The sequence below is a fragment of the Chanodichthys erythropterus genome, chromosome 6 (assembly GCF_024489055.1).
Source record: "Chanodichthys erythropterus isolate Z2021 chromosome 6, ASM2448905v1, whole genome shotgun sequence".
In the NCBI taxonomy this organism is placed as follows: Eukaryota; Metazoa; Chordata; class Actinopteri; order Cypriniformes; family Xenocyprididae; genus Chanodichthys; species Chanodichthys erythropterus.
Genome location: NC_090226.1, coordinates 2,216,965 through 2,235,000, shown reverse-complemented (window position 1 = coordinate 2,235,000; position 18,036 = coordinate 2,216,965). Strand labels below are relative to the sequence as shown.

Genomic DNA, 18,036 nt, shown 5'->3' with positions numbered 1-18,036 from the left:
GCTGAGGCTCCTGGGAGTAAACCTCATACTGAACTACAGGGTAAATATGAGGCAGAACGAACTGGACGCGGCCCACCGTGGCGCACAGCTGCCGGAGAGTGTACGTGCCGGGCTTCTGACTCTGAGAAAATCAGGGATTCATTTTATGCTTTAGATTAATGAAATCACATGAAAAGGTGGTGATTATCACATGATTATGTGAAATATATCCAATAATCCAGAGATTCCCAAATATAACAGTTTTGTCAGTCGAAACATTTTACCTAAAATATTTTAAACAAATAAATTTATATAATGTAAATAATCATTTATTTTAAAATTTTATTATAACTTTTATTTAATTATTTTATTAAAACATCTATATATACTTTTTTTTTAATTTTATTAGAATTTATTCTTTATTTTTTTTTTAATTATTTTATATTTTCTGATTTTTAGTGTTTTTTATTTTCAAAATGATTTATTTTTTAATGTTATTTTTAAGATTTAAGTAGATTTTTGAAAGTGATTTTTTTAATGTTACATTTTTATGCTTTAATACAATTTTAGAAAGTTTTTTCATTGTTTTTATTTTAAAATTATTTTAATTTTACATTTCCATGATTTCGTTTTTAGTGTTTTATTTTTAAATAATTTATATAATTTAAAATTTTCTGATTTAAAACATTTTTAGAAAGTGGTTGTTTTAGGGTTTTTATTTTTAAATTATTTATTTTAATTTGACATTTTTAAGATTTAATTAATTTTTAGAAAGTGATTTTTTTATGATTTAATACAATTTCAGAAAGTTTTTTTAAATTATTTTAATTTTACATTTCCATTATTTCATTTTTAGTGTTTTATTTTTAAATATTAAATATTTGTTTTAAGATTTTCTGATTTAATTGATTTTTAGAAACTCATTTTTAATGTTACATTTTTATGATTTAAAAACAATGAAAAAAACTTTCTAAAATCATAAAAATGTAACATTAAAAATCACTTTCTAAAAATTAATTGAATCTTAAATTACAAATTAAAATAAATAATTGTAAAATAAAAACAATGAAAAAAACTTTCTAAAATTGTATTATTTTGAAATTATTTTAATTTTACATTTCTATGATTTCATTTTTAGTGTTTTATTTGTAGGGATTTTATTAAAAAATATTTTAATGTTACACTTTAATTCATTTTCAGAAAATGTTTTTCTTTGTTTATATTTTACAATTTATTTTAATTTGACATTTTTAAGATTTAATTCATTTTCAGAAGGTGTTTTATTTTTAGTGTTTTTACTTTAAAATGATTTATTTTAATGTTAGAATTAAATTTTTTCAGAAAGTGTTTTACTATGAGTGTTTATATTGTACAATTATTTATTTTAATTTAACATTTTAATTATTTTTTAGAGAAATATTTTCAATGTTACATTTTTATGATTAATTAATGATGATCTTTTCATCAGTTTGGGAAACCCTGCTATAATCAGATCAAATTAAAGGTTTCTTCTCACTGGTGCGGTGAAGACGATGCTGTTGTTGCCAGGCAACAGTGTGACATCATGAGCCTTAAGCATCTGCGCTCCATCATCCATAGCGAGGGCAGACGGCGCAGTGATGGGCGTGTCGAGGGACGTGGTGCTGTCGTGGCGTCGCATCAGCAGGTGCATGTTCTTACAGACCACGCCGGCGGTGTTCAGCGAGTTATCAGACGGACTGTGTTCCTGGATCTCGCAGAGCTCCAGCGCCGGAGACGCCGACACCGGACTGGCCGCCGGGAACGTGACGGTGCCGTCCGGGTTCTGAGCGGCTCGTTTCTGAGCCGTCGTGCCGGGCTGCTCCCCGGCGAAGTGGACGCTGGCGGCGAGCTGCTCCACCCGTACGGGCACAGGCATCAGACTGCACAGATGCAGCTCCAGCTGCAGGACGGCACCCACGTGCACCAGCGCCGAGGCGGGACGGAAACGCAACTCGTGAAGCTGAGTGAACGAACTCATGCTCAGAGCAACACGCGGGTCTGAGGGAAAAGAGAAAGACAAGAATGTTGCAGACACAACCATGTGACAACAGCTTTCCTGACACATTTCTATCATGTGACCTGAAATAAAGCACACGATTAGTACTGATAGCATGATTTCATTGAGTCTGTCATTTATGTAGCCTGGTAACTGTGGTCCGTTTATCATAACATAAATTGACCTTTTTTAATATATATATAAATATAACAATATTTTTTAGCTACTTTAATACATTTTTTTTTTATATTTAAATAATATTATTATTCATATTTAATATTATAATATTAAAATATTTATAATATTTAATTATTTATATTTGTATATATAATATAAATTTATGTTTTATACTACTTATATATTATTATTTTTTATTTAGATTTTTTTATATATATATTTTACAAATTTTACTGATATTTATTTTAAACAATTAATTAAATTTTATTTTCATAATCTTTTTTAATGAAACATTTTTTTAAATGAACAACATGAAACCGAATTATTTTTAATAATTTTTAAGTATTTTATTATATTTTTATAATGTAATGTATATAACAATATCTTTACTTATTTGGTTGTATTTTTATAATATTTCACTATTTAATTATTTTTTTATGTTATGTATAACAATAATTTTAGTTATTTTATTATATTTTTATAATATTTCACTACATAACTATTTATATATAATATTTTATTTTACTTATATATCTTTTATAATTTTTTATTTTTATATTTTACTGATCTTTATTTTAAACAATTATGTTTATTTATTTAAATTTCATAATCTTTTTTAATGAAACTTTTATTTAAATGAACAACGTGAGACCCGAGATTATATATTATATATATATATATATAAAATAATTTATTTATTGTAATTATTCTAATCTATCTAATTTATTAGATTTAAGATTTTTATTATATTTTTATAATTATTTACATTTCTTTTTAGTTATTCTATTATATTCTATAATGTTATTTATTTAAAATATTTTTTAAAATTTTATAATCTTTGATGAAACTCTCAGCAACTTCCGTCTGTGAGCAAAGAGCAAGACAAAAATTTTTTTTTTTTTTTAATTAAAAAAGTGACTTTTTATTTAATTATTCATTATTTAAAGGAACAATTATCTTTCAACAACATAAGAACAGCATTCCTGGCTCAAATCTGTCATGTGACCTGGAATAAAGTGTGCCGTTATGACACTTCTACAGTGTTTTTGTCATTGCTGCAGCCTGACAGCTGTGGTAAACACACCCTGAACACAAATCTGACCTTTCTGTTGACCTTTGCTCTCTGCGGTCTGGCTGGCAAAGGTCAGGATCTCCTGGCAGAAGTGCTTCCTCTCTTCATCGCTCAGGTTGGCGTCGCTGGCGAGCAGAGCGCTCGTCTGCAGGTATCTACACACACCGTCAAAGAAAACACACACAACCACAGGAACCTGACCTCACTTCTGACAGCAGGAAACAACATCATTTTACTTCCAGAATCTGTCATTTCTCCTTTATTAGTTCACAGTAAGACCAGGAACATGTTTTAAGACGAGTCGGTCTTTGGTTGTACAAGCGTTAAAAACACGTGGCATGATCATCATTAACATGTGATCAGAGATGTGTGAAGGATACTCGTCCATCTTCTGCAGCTGTTTCTGACACTCTGCGATCTGTCTGCGTGTGTGTGTGAGCGGTAAACTCCAGCTCTCGGACACGTACGACTTCAGGGAATCCAGAAGGAAGTTCTCAGCACTTTGAGGGTCTCCCTTCCTCCTGCACACACACACACACATCTGATTAATCATGCACTTGTACAGCCCATCTCCCTTCCTTCAGGGATTTTCAGTCATGCTCACATGTAGAACTCAGCCAGACTCTTCCCAACCAGCCGAGCCGAACGCAGCCGGCCGATCGCCCTGTACATCTCCATAGCGGCGTGAGACAGCTCCTGATCAGAGACAGACTCTCATAAATGATGTCAAAAATAAACCTAAAGTAAACACACACAGATTAAAGGACTAAACTCTCACCAGATAGTGTTTCTCAAAGGCCTCCACGGACGATAACGCCTCCTTGAGCTTTTTATATGGACTCTGAAGGCTGTTCGCTGAGAGAGAGAGATTACAAACACATTACAGACATACTTTAAATATATATATATATATATATATATATATATATATATGTATATGTATATATATATATATATATATATATATATATATTAATGCAGTGAACCAATGATTCAATGGCTCATTCATAATGGACGAATCGAATGAATGAACAACTTATATAGTATAATTTCATAAAAAAAATATATATATATTTCCATATTAAGGCGAGACACTCCAGGTGAATAGGGTAAGAAAAAAAATCAACTAATTAGATAGATATCACCATACTTCCTCAGCTGATTGATTACATTAAAAATTTCAAAAAAAATTTGTATTACAAGTTTTCAGAATTGTTATGTTTAAATATGCAAATGATTTGTGCTGATTTGCATACATTTCTAGAGCAAAAATCTGAATATTGGATGAAGTCAGGTTCAAAATTCTCATTTAATTTTTTTGACATTAAATTCAAAAGTTTTTACAGTATTTTGGATATCTATTTTTATCACTCCATAAATCAGAAAATACTATCAACAGCCAGAAAAAAATTATAATATAAATTAATATTTATATAAATATTTATATTACTTAAATATAATATTTTTTATCATTATTATTTAGTTTATAATATTTTAACAAATTTTACTATATTTATTTTAAACAATTACTTAAATGTTTCATTAAAAAAGATTATGAAAATTAAATTATTTAAATGAACAACGTGAGACCTGAAACATTTTTTTTAATTATTTTTAAGTATTTTATTATATTTGTATAATATATTTTTAATATTTTTTAGTTTAGTTTTTTTTAATAATATTTCAATATTTAACTTTTTTTGTTATGTATATAACAAAATGTATATAATTTTTAGTTATTTTATTATATTTTTATTCACTATATAATTATAGTTTTTACAGAGGGAATTTTGGATATCTATTTTTATCACTCCATAAATCAGAAAATACTATCAACAGCCATAAAAAAACTATTTTCACCATTTTTTTAGGAATAAAATGTTATTTAAAATCAGGCAAATTATATATCAACCTCTGTAAAAACCTTAAGAATATAGATGGGAATACAACTGTAAAGTTTGGTGTATGCAAGTTTTGCTGAAGTGGAGATTTCTGACTCAGAGCAGGAGAAAAAACGTTTTTGAGAAAACGGTTTGTGTAATAAATTCTGTTGAATCAAATAAAATATTTCTTCCTAAGGGTACGTTCACACGACAACGATATGCTTAAAATGGAGAAGTTTTTCCTTCGACAACACCATTGTCAAACGATCCCCATTCATACGAATCCATGAAAATGACTAAAAACGCTGTATTCTGCTGGCAGGCCATTAGATGGCGATGAAACACTATAGACTGAATGTGTCATTGTTTTCACAGATTCGTGTTTACACGGAGACTGTTTTCAAAAACTTGCACTTTGAAACCCATTTTCAAGAGTTTGCATTTTCAGGCCACCAAAACGCTGTTGTTGTGTAAATGAAGTTTTTCATTTTTAGTTAAAAGCGGTGTCATGTAAACGGTCCCTTAAGCTACTTTTTATAATGTCTATTTGATGCTTTTCTCATTTAACACAATAATGACTTTAAATTATCTTTTGGGGTTAATTTATCAGCGATTAATTTGCGGTTAATTAATAAACACATCATGTAATTAATTTGATTTAAAAATGTAATCGCTTGACAGCTCTAATATATATATATATATATATATATATATATATATATATATATATATATATATATATATATGTATGATGTGTTTTTTTACACATCAGCATTGCACACAATACAGCACAATTTTAAATTTCAGCTTTACATATTCCTAACCATAACCTGTTACAGGCACAATATGTAATTTTTCACCACTAGAGGTCGCCTATTCAAAACAAAAGAGTGAAATAAAGACAAGGTGTTATTATACAACAAGGTGTTATTTTAGGCTTATTACCCGTTTCCGGTCTTTCTGCTCCCAGACCAGCCAGCAGGTCAACGGTTTTGTTCAGGTCCTCGGAGTTTGGGCCGTTCTCGGACACCAGACCACACAGATCACCCAGAGATTTCAGCTGCCAACAGATGAACACATGGTTGTTGGGTGTATTTAAATGTATCTCTATATCAGCATCAGATTGAAATACACTTTATATTAAGGTTGTTACATTGTTAAAGTATAATTATACAAATAAGTACTGAGTAACATTAAGTAACAAATGCTCTAATTTTGTTTTAAAATGGAGTAAAAGTCTCAGCACCTTCTCAGTAGCGTATGTCCACAGCCCCACGGTGTGAGAGAAGTTGGCCTCCAGTTGGCTGCGGTCGCAACAGCCCTCGATCCTGTGCAGCACCTCCAGACAGCTGAGAAACACCCAGCAGTCCAGCGCGCCGCTCACCACAGACACCTGCAGCAGCGACACCCATCAGCCCACCCATCTGAATCACACCTGAATAAAGCTCTGAGCAAACACTCATCAGTACCTCCAGCAGGCGCAGCTCTTGCACGCAGTTGTGCAGGAGTTCGAGCGCCCGGGCCGTCACCTCCCAGGGTCTCTGCAGGAAGATGAGCAGCGTACACTGGCGGGAGAACAGGTAACTGCGCAGATCCAGCAGACTGGCCTCTCCTCTCTGGATCAGATCACGCTTCTCCATGTCGATGGGTCGGCGTAACAGCAGCCCGTTCCAGCTCCGCACCGGCTGACAGAACGAACCCAGCCAGTTGGCACCATCTGAACACAAAGAAAACACACTAGAGTGGGAATACTGGGAATACTGGACAAGTAGGGCACAATTTACGTGAATCAGACTATGAGAAAATTAAAATGAGCCCCATTTACTTTCTTAATTTGTCTCTTATCTTAATATGAGTCATTTAAATATTTTAAATATGATTTAAATATTTTAATTTTATTTCAAATTTATTTCAAAAAGTATTATATTTTTACATATTTAATCTATTTCTATAATGATATTTTAAATGCTTTTATATAAACATATAATTAAAAATAAATATATTTTAATTTAATTAAAAAAATTTAAATGTTTTGTTTTTATAATTTCATTTCATATTTATTTCAAAACATATTTAATATCTTTTTAAATATTTTATTCTACTTATATAATTTTATTTTTGTTTATTATTTATTATAAACAATAATATATAAAAATATACTTTAAATTCATTTAAAATGTTTAGAAATTGATTATATATATTTTAATGAATTAAACAAAATTCATTTTATTTTTATAATTTTTTTTCATATTCATTTCAAAAAGTATTTATTATATATTTAAATATTTTATTCTATTTCTATAAAACGTGTTATTATGTTTTTATATATTTAATTCTACTCCTATAATTTTATTTTTATGTTTTATAGCTAGTACATTATTTTTATTGTATATTTATTTGAAAAAGTATATATTATTTGTAATATTTTAAATATTTTTTAATATTTTGTTCTATTTCTATAATTATATTTTTGTTTTTATTTATTATTATATTTTCTAGAATTTTAGTTATATTGTATATAATTAAAATATATATTTTTAAATCATTTTAAAAAATTTAAAAACTTATTTTTTATAATTATTTCATTTTTTTCAAAATCAATTTATTGTATTTTAAAATATTTTATTCGCTTTCTATAATTTTATTTTTTGTTTTTTATTTATATATATATATATATATATATATAATAAAAAACATTTTTTTAATACATTTTAATATTTTAAAAATATTTAATTTATTTTTAATAAATATTTTATAAAAATATAATAAAATATAAAAAATTATAATAAGTGAAAATATACATTCAATAATCTATCATAAAACGTTTTCTTTTCTGCTGATGAAATCTAAGCTGTTTGGGTCAGTGGTAAAAAAAATAATGACCAATAGAATTATAGCTTAACATTTCACAATCAAATCAATCCTGATGACCAAAATCCCAAAAATTCCGTCCTTACATTATTTCCCAGTAGTTAACTGTGTGTACGTTTATTCACATTACCTTTAAAACATGAACGTCTGTTTCAAATATTAAATTAGGCCGGGCAACACAAGACATTAATGCACAGAAGACAGTTTACCTCCCGCGCCGAAGTTGAGCACATACTGTGTGAAGAGAGCATCTAGTTCATCATACTGGACCAGAGCATCTTCAAACTGCTGCAGCATCTCAAACACAAACGCCAGCTCCTCCTGAGCAACACACAGACAGATTTACACAGCTGGAAACAGGCAGTGTGTGTGACTGACAGCTTGCTCAGCCAATAACACACCTGGACCATGAAGTAGTCACAGAAGCTCCAGCCGGGCTCAGTGCGTTTCTCTCGGAGCGTCCGCATCTCGTCCTCGAAGCGGCCCAGATTCCTGGTGAAGGACATGAGCAGCAGCGTGCGCAGTTTAGTGAGGAACGAACTCCACGACTCCTGAGAGCGAGACGACTCCTTCAGAGGGTCAGACAGAGCCACACACCTGACAGACACACAGATTTATTCACAGCAGATGAGACGCACACAAAACACTGGCGGAGAATCAATCAACGCTCATTTACACACAATTTAGTGCATTAGATGATTAAACCCACATTATCAGCCCACACGATAATCTCTGATAACGCCGGATTAATTGGTGATTATGTGAAAAACATGCAAAACATCCATGAATAATAACCTGAGTAAGATTTAGATCTGATTGACCGCTGCATGTGCTGAGTTTGATCATTTTGCTCAACGTGTTGATGTGATATATTTTTTAATAAATGTTTTAAATTTTATTTATATTTATTAAACACATTTGTCATTTTTATTTAAATAACATAACATATTTATATTTATTTAGATATTTTATTATATTTAAACATTTTTAATAAATATTTTATTACATAATATAATAAAAATATATAAAAATATAATAAAACTCAAAATGTCATAAAATATAATAAAGTATAAAAATAGCTCAATGTCTCAATGTGATATATGTTTTTATTATATTTTTTACATTTCAGTATTTTACCTTTTTAAAAAAAAATTATAATTTTTTTTTTAAATCATATTTTTAAAAGTATTCATTACATTTTTATTTTTAATATTATATTTTTATAATTTTGTTTATATTTATATACCTTTAGGTTTTATAATAATTTTATTTATATTTATTTATTTAAATTAAAAATATATGATAAATAAATAATAAAGTATAAAAATACTTTTATTTTTTATATTTTATTTTCATATTTTATATATATATATATAATTTCTATAAATTAAAAATCTACAATAAAAATATATTGATTTTTAAATTTTATTCATTTTTAATATTTTTTATAATTTTGTTTATATTTAAAAGATTTTAATAAATATAAATAAAATAAATATTGTAGAAAAATATATAAAAATGTAATCAAATAAAAATATGTTATACTTTTATTTAATATGAATGTTTATTGATTTTTTTTAACTACAAATATATGATAAAATATAATAAAGTATAAAAACAATGAGTTTAGTTAATCAGGATGATCATTTTAAAACACTGTGAATGACTGATTAATTGGTTTGTTTAACTGGTTTGACTGATAAATTAGATTACGAGCCCTAGTTTCTGTTCAAAACATCTGTCTATAATAACCTGAATAATAGTGAGAATAGTTGTTCATTCAGCCGTACGCTCAGCTCACACACTCATCAGACATGTAGCAGCGCGTGTAAAGCTATCATCAGCACTAAATGCGGCGCAGATCTCAGTCACAGCAGCTGCCGACGCTCGCTGGGATCAGGAGCTATTTCAGCGCAGCCGGAGTCGGGTTCCGCGTGTCTCACCTGTCGCTCTGTTTGTTGCAGAAGTCGTTCCGGATCTTGTCCACGATGGAGGTGCGCGGCAGGATGTTGGTTTTGTTCTTCTTCTTGTTGTCACTTTCCACCACCACGATGAGCCAGTCCACCGACCCGTGGAGACGCAAGACGCCCTGCCAGCGCTGCATGTCCTCTTTAACCGATGCCTTGTACACCTCGGTGTCCTGACACACACACACACACACGCACACACACACACACACATTAAACAACACCTGCATCTCAGAATGGCATACTAAATGCTGTTTTTAAAATGTATAATGCACATTCCATCTCATTCTCAGACATTTTAACACAAAATTGGATTAAAAATATTTGGATATAAACAACTTTTTATTTCACTAAAACATCATTGTTTTAATGCTATTTGCATACTGTATTTTCCAGAATATGTCACGTTTTTTTATCACCTGAAACTTATATCATGCAATTAATGTCAAGCATGCAAAACATTTGTGTTCGTGCTGAACAAGAGAGGAACGTGAGATCAAGTTTATTTGTTTAGCACATTTCCCACACGCTAGTTTCAGTTTCTTTAGGGTTTGCATTTATAATGTTGTTTATAATTTGTTATATACTGATATTTTTCATTCCTGTTCTGTTTTGAATACTGTTAAATCTAAAGGATTTGTTGTGAAGTGAGGGGAACTAAAATACATGCTCATAATGTTTAGTTTTATTTACCAGTATTTTAAATAATTTCTGAATGTAATAATAAAATATGATTTATACATCGTTGCAACTTGCAAATCAGTATTTTTTTTTTCTCTCAACAATGCAATTTTGACTTTGTGTGACTTATTTTCCCCAAAAAATTGTACTTTTGCACTATTCTTAGATGCACAATTCTTTTCAAAGAAAACATGATTTCAAATCGTTTCAAACACGTTTCAAATAGAGATCACGATTCTCACACAATTCCGAATAGACAACTAAACAAAATAATGTAATTTACTAGAGGTTCTGACAAAATGTTACTTGCTGCAGTCTATTTAAAATGTTTAATTATTTTTATTTTTAATCGGTTTGAGTGAATGATTCAATGACTCACTCATAAAGACACTTGTTTCATTACTGGATGAACAGTGTTTTTGAACAAATCTTTTGAATGAATGATTCAATGACTCACTCGAAAAGACTTCACTTGTTTCATTACTGGATGAACAGTGTTTTTGAACAAATCTTTTGAATGAATGATTCAATGACTCGCTCATAAAGACTTCACTTGTTTCATTACTGAATGAACAGTGTTTTTGAACAAATCTCTTGAATGAATGATTCAATGACTCACTCATAAAGACTTCACTTGTTTCATTACTGGATGAACAGTGTTTTGAACAAATCTTTTGAATGAATGATTCAATGTCTCACTCATAAAGACTTCACTTGTTTCATTACTGGATGAATTTGTGTTTTCGAACAAATCTCTTGAATGAATGATTCAATGACTCACTTATAAAGACTTCACTTGTTTCATTACTGGATGAACAGTGTTTTGAACAAATCTCTTGAATGAATGATTCAATGACTCACTCATAAAGACTTCACTTGTTTCATTACTGGATGAACAGTGTTTTGAACAAATCTTTTGAATGAATGATTCAATGACTCACTCATAAAGACTTCACTTGTTTCATTACTGGATGAACAGTGTTTTTGAACAAATCTTTTGAATGAATGATTCAATGACTCACTCGAAAAGACTTCACTTGTTTCATTACTGGATGAACAGCGTTTTTGAACAAATCTCTTGAATGAATGATTCAATGACTCACTCATAAAGACTTCACTTGTTTCATTACTGGATGAACAGCGTTTTTGAACAAATCTCTTGAATGAATGATTCAATGACAAATACATTTGTTTAACACTTGTCGCCACCTACTGGTGTAACGATGTAATTGCGACAATCTTTATTTGAAGCGTCAAGTTACTTTCAAAAGTTTATTTGCTCTATTTTGATCACTACCGAAGACATCAGTGTTTATATCCGAAATATAAACTTTTATCCCAGTACTTCTGTGGTAATTTCAACAAAATACAGTGCACTTTAAATACCAGAATGATGCACTTATTTAACATTAAAAAATGAAGTGTGGAATGTTAGACACAGCTTTAATTATTTAGTGGAAGGACTAAGGCTGTCCAACTTTGGATTATAAAATAACCTTTTGAAACATAGTATGTCATTCGGGACACAACTACGGTTTGATCAGAGACTCACGCAACAGTCGGTCCAGTAGATGTGCAGGAAGGGGAACGTGAGCAGCGCTTTATTTCCCTCTTTAGGAAGCAATTCCTCTTTAAACTGGACAAAATTAGCCTCCAGATAGATCATCTTTGGTGCTCGTCCGTAAGACCTGAGACGAGAAATGAACAATATTTCTCATTTAAATAATTCATATGCAAAATAAAGGGGCGGGGCCTGGTTGAGTTAGTTAGTAGTGTGTTGAAACTGGCGGTTATGGTAAAGGGCGGAACATTTTCCAAAACACACTCGAAGTGCTTGACTAATCACAACACACTGATCCAGCTGACCAATAAGAGCACACTGTGCTTTTCAGAAGGAGGGGCTTCAAAGAGATGGGACTAAACAGAGTGTTACTGACAGAATGGGAAGAGAGGAGCTGCAACAATTGGGGAAAATAATGATCATTCAAGGTAGAGCCAAAAACTAAATCAAGACTTCAAGTCCTCTTTAATCAATCCCTGCTGGAAATCCAACTTTTTTAAACCATCTTCTACACTTCTTTGACTGTCTGTTTGAATCCTGGTGGATTCTTATCAAAACAAATGCATTTCTTCTGAACACAACACTTGAAATTGTTGAGACGGTTCCAGATCTGGTCCTTTCAGAATGACAACCTAAACAGGAAGACCTTAATGACTGGATTTCCCTGTCAGGCCTGAAAGATCATGTGACAGAGGTTGCTTCCTTATTTCAGCGGCACACAACAGAACGGTGTCTCATCACACCACAGCAGAATATGCAAAGACTTCAATTGAATGACGAAAGACAAGAATCATGGGTGATCGCAGCTGAATTTCACCGCACAGCTCCAGTGGATCAGCTTTAAATACGACATAAATGCCCTGAAGGAGGATAAAGTCTAAAGAGAAGAAAGAAAATACTCTCAAATGAAAAACAAATGTCTTGAGGAGAATATCTGATATCCTCTCGTCTCATCAGATCTGATGTATATAAGGGCCGGTTCACACAGAGCGTGTTTTTGATGCAGATCACACATAAATGGCGAGAGCTTTCCTCCAAACCTCAAACTCCAATCTGATGTTTATGAAACTTAATAAACATTAACATCATGATTTTCTGTAAATCTGCTTTGAAACAATGTGCTTGTGTACTTGACGATGTACGCACGATCCTCCAATCATTTAGTGCAATTTAAGCCCCGCCCATGCAAGCTCACACTCATCTGCATACACGTTTGAGTGCCACGCCCACTTGTCAACACCTCATGCACAGAACCAAGCCCCGCCCTACATCGATTCTATTTCGATAATCTGTTAAAAAACTCAAAAATGTCAAAACTCAAATTGGGCAGCATATATAGATAGTCATAACCCTATATAATAAAACATCACCTGTGCAGTGAGAGAATATGCCACAGAAAAGCAGCGCTCACCTTCTCCACTCCATGGGTTCTCTGGGCAACTGTTGGGTCAGTGAGCTGTACAGGGCCGTGAACAAGTTCTGATCGCCCGCACCTGCTCAACACACACACACACACACATTACCGGCCTGAAGTTTGTCACTTTAATTTCACAGTTAAACCACTAAAACACATCTACAGTGCTCCATTCTTTATTTATTCTTTAATACATGTTTGTTAATGGTCATGCATCATTTAAAGGTGCAGTAAGCAATTTCTGAGAAACGCTGTTGATATTCGAAATCACCAAAACAAACACGCCCCTATCTGATAGTGCATTCAAGGCATGTCGGACAGATTGTATTTACAAGTCGAACGCACACGAAAGCCACCACAAAGTCGTAAACTCTGTAAACCGCGATTGACAAGCTGGGGGCGTGTCAGTGAGAAACATGGCGGAATACCACAATATTTAGCAGTGATATTTCAGGCTTTTTTTATTTGCAACAATATAAGCTAATTCCCTATAGGGCCGCACGATTTAATCGCACAATCTGAAAAATAACACTGAAATCGCGATTCTTAGTGCGATTATGAAAATTTTATGCGCAGCTTGTCAATGAAGTATGACTCTTAATGCTAATCCATCTGAAAGCACTGCGAGTTTGAGTCGCTTATAATGTATATTTAAAAAGGCAACGTGTCAAACACCATTCCAGACATGAGAAGCATTTATTAAAAACTAGTCCAGTTTTGACTTCGATACGATACCTAACTTAAATATCACGATACCGATACTTAAACTATACTACGGCAAAAACCTAAAACAGCAGGAAAAGTAAATAAATAACATATGACAGAACTTCTTTCTTCACCAGTGTGCAGGCTGATAATTCTGGATTTGAGCTTCATTGCCATGACGTTAGAGTTACATTTAACATAATTTTTGATGTATATTATTTTCATGCTCAATAAAATTGTAAATTATTTGCCGTTATGCTTATTTGCTGTTTTTTATACGTGTAGGTGTTTTTGACAGTAAGATTGTAAAAATTTGATTACTGTAAATACTTACAGCAATATTATTAAAGCATAAATTGGTTTAAAATAACTGTTTATACCCTTCACATATTTATGTATTTTTAAATTAATTTTATTTTTGCAACCAGATTACTTACATCACTTATGTGGTGTCCGTGGGCTTGCCCTGACTGTCGGCAATGTAAGTAAAATAATGCCATATTTCCTTCGTGCATCTGCTTTCTCAAAAATTTGTGGACGGTCTGCAACTGTATTTGCAACCACACCTCTCGTTTCGTCCCCATAAAAGCTGTTGCGCAGTTGAGAGGAATAAACACGCACTCCTTTGAAGCAGCGCGCTGAACGCACACTGCCCCCTGCTGTCGCACTTTAGGAAATACAGCTGCCACTCAAAGTACCGGTACTAATAAAATGAAGAACCAAACCGTTTTTAAAAGCAGGGTATTGCGATACCTTTCTAGTACCGGTATATTGTGCAACACTACTGTGAGATGATGTAGATTGTTACACAGTCGTGTGTTTATTAGTCATGTTTAATCAATCAAAGCGTTTCAATCTTCTGTTTATTCAGCTACAGCGATAGTATGGGATTTCCTGGAATGACACGTGTTATCTACTTCTGCAGTAGAGCATATTTGGAGTTTCTGTGCAAGACCGCACTCTGGCTTTCAGATGGAGAAGCATTTAGTACTGATCACAGAGTCGTACAGCTCTGACAAGCTGCGCATAAAATAATCGCAGCTTTTGCCAAATCGAATGTGATAAAACTTGTGATAAATATCACGCAGCCCTAACTGACCCTTCGCCGGGAGTTTGATTGACAAGTGAACTAACCAATCATAACGCCGAATCCGCCATTTTGTCCGACAAAGCAGTCAGGAGTTAGAAGATTAACCTCCGTGAAAGCGCCATGGCTTGTCGGACAAAGCAACAGTAACTAAGGGGGGCGGGTCTTTGTGAAGGGTCAATATAACAAATAATATAATATGTGACAATAAAGTTTACAGTGTTTAATTCATAAATTAGTTAAAAACATAAAAAAAAAAACATCGGACGCACATTTAGGGCTGGGCGATATATCGCATGCGATTGTCACGCGCATTTCGTCAGTAAAGCCGGTTCCCTGATTAACGCTAAATCGCCATCACCTGCTTTCAAATGGAGCGGCATTTAATAGACAGATAAGCTGATAACTGATAAGCTACGCAATATCGCGTTCATTATCGAAGGCGATTCATCTGCGCTATTGAACGCGTTATTGCGTAGCTTATCAGTGAACTACAGCTCTGTCGATTAAATGCCGCTCCATTTGAAAGCAGGTGATGGCGATTTAGCGTTAATCAGGGAACCGGCTTTACTGACGAAATGCGTGTGACAATTGCATGCGATATATCGCCCAGCCCTACGCACATTCTTTGTTCTTCATTTTAGAAGTAGAGTTTAAAAACCTTGCTGTATTTTTGTGTAGTTAATTAAGAAAAGGTACGCCACCATCTTGCTCAGACAAAAGTGACTTATGTTATAAACGCGACTTCACAACTCGTAAAATACGAACTTCCCAGGAGGACTTGATCGCACCAACACCCCTATCTTTACAGCTCCGCCCCCAAATTCACAAACACGCTGTGAAACACTGGCTCCTCCCCCCTCATGGGTGGACACGCCCCTTACTGCGGATTGGCTATAATGAGTTTTGGTGTCAAATATCAACAGCGTTTCTCAGAAATCGCTTACTGCACCTTTAATATACATCAGGGTTATTATAGTTACTAAACATTTCAGTTACTTGAAATAAAAATTAAAAATTGATGTAGCTGATATTTACATGGCAGATATTAGACAGGATTTTGTGTGCAGCAGCAGCATTTGGTGTAATTATATTCATGTTTAGGGAGACAGCCTATAAAATATCAGTTTTGGCTGAGGAAACTGACAAATGAATTACCAAAATACTGTGTTACAGGTATTGTGATTACGAATTTAGACTGATTCGGTAAAGAATCATTCAAACCGATTCATGGATAAGAACTGAATCAGAAGAACGACTCGTTCGGTTTACGGGTTTTACTCCAGTCTGAAAGCAAAGCCGCAAAATACAGACTCGTTCATTTAATAAAAATCCCTGATATTTCCATTATGACATGAGGAATATCATGAATCAGATGTCAGTGTGAACCACAACACACCAAAACACCGCTGCAGTCGTGATGACAGCATTATGAGGGTATTAACATCCACTCACAGGTCACTATGGGTTTGTTCTCCATCGTGTAGATGATGGGCTTCTCCTCATGGGTCTCCATGGGTTCCGTTCATCAACATCAGAGTAATCGATCACATTCAACACCGCTAATGTATCGATGAGGCCCCTTCACTCTCCATTTCCTATCTGCTGACAGTGAGCGACGACTTCCGCCTCGCGTCACGGCCATAGAGGAAGTCCACCACAAAAGACTTTTACTCTATAAAATATTAAAGATGTGTTTTTGTATGAACAAATTATTCCAAACAAAAACCGTTTTAATTGTCATGTATCATTACATATACGTTATAGTTAACTAAAATTAAAACTAAAACCGTGAGAAAAAGAAAACATTTTCGTTAATTGAAATTAAAATATAACGTATTGTATTTCAGCTAGATGCAACATTTTTCATTTTCATTTACTAAAATAACTCACACTAAAACTGAAATAAAAATTATATATGCATTTAATAAAAATGACAAAACGCACAAGAGTGCTAAAATTTTATAGTTAACTAAAATTAAAACTAAAACCGTGAGGAAAAGAAAACATTTTCGTTACTTTAAATAAAATATAATGTATTTTATTTAAATAAAATATAACGTATTTTATTTCAGCTAGATGCAACATTTTTCATTTTCATTTACTAAAATAACTCACACTAAAACTGAAATAAAAATTATATGTGCATTTAATAAAAATGATAAAACGCACAAGAGTACTACAATTTTATAGTTAACTAAAATTAAACCAAAACCATGAGAAAAAAAACATTTTCGTTACTTGAAATAAAATATAACATTTTTCATTGTCATTTTTCATTTTCATTTACTAAAATAACCCTAAAACTCACTAAAACTGACTAAAAATGACAAAATGCAGAAGAGTACTCAAACTCTTACGAAATCTAAAATTAAAAGTTAAAATATAAAAATAAAAATCAATTTAAAATATAAATAAAAACTACAGTAGTAGTATTACAGTGATACTAATATATGCTAGCGGTTACATAATGTTCATGTTCATTGCTAGGTGATAAAGTCATACAAAGAAACAGATTTATTATTTTAAGTTTACAGTTTTGTGAGGGGAAAATATAACAAAGTAACCTATATCTCGTGATTACAGGTCAATTATGTAAATGTAATATTATTTAAAAATAGA

General features: G+C 32.2%; 1 protein-coding gene across 1 annotated transcript in view; it reads right to left on the bottom strand.

The window, feature by feature from the left end:
• trappc10 (trafficking protein particle complex subunit 10) overlaps positions 1-17,037 on the bottom strand; it is a 25,856-nt gene extending 8,819 nt beyond the window's left edge. Inside the window, exons 1-15 of the mRNA XM_067387058.1 lie at positions 16,870-17,037; positions 13,620-13,701; positions 12,200-12,335; positions 9,943-10,139; positions 8,401-8,596; positions 8,209-8,320; positions 6,598-6,845; positions 6,375-6,521; positions 6,074-6,188; positions 4,024-4,100; positions 3,850-3,941; positions 3,626-3,766; positions 3,276-3,400; positions 1,496-1,998; positions 1-121 (exon numbers count right to left, since the gene is read on the bottom strand). The exon at positions 1-121 is cut by the window's left edge and continues 21 nt beyond it. Of these exons, the coding sequence (XP_067243159.1) occupies positions 1-121; positions 1,496-1,998; positions 3,276-3,400; positions 3,626-3,766; positions 3,850-3,941; positions 4,024-4,100; positions 6,074-6,188; positions 6,375-6,521; positions 6,598-6,845; positions 8,209-8,320; positions 8,401-8,596; positions 9,943-10,139; positions 12,200-12,335; positions 13,620-13,701; positions 16,870-16,930 (2,353 nt within the window). The 5' untranslated portion in view covers positions 16,931-17,037. The remainder of the gene's footprint in view (positions 122-1,495; positions 1,999-3,275; positions 3,401-3,625; positions 3,767-3,849; positions 3,942-4,023; positions 4,101-6,073; positions 6,189-6,374; positions 6,522-6,597; positions 6,846-8,208; positions 8,321-8,400; positions 8,597-9,942; positions 10,140-12,199; positions 12,336-13,619; positions 13,702-16,869) is intronic.
• Positions 17,038-18,036: the final 999 nt, after the last annotated feature.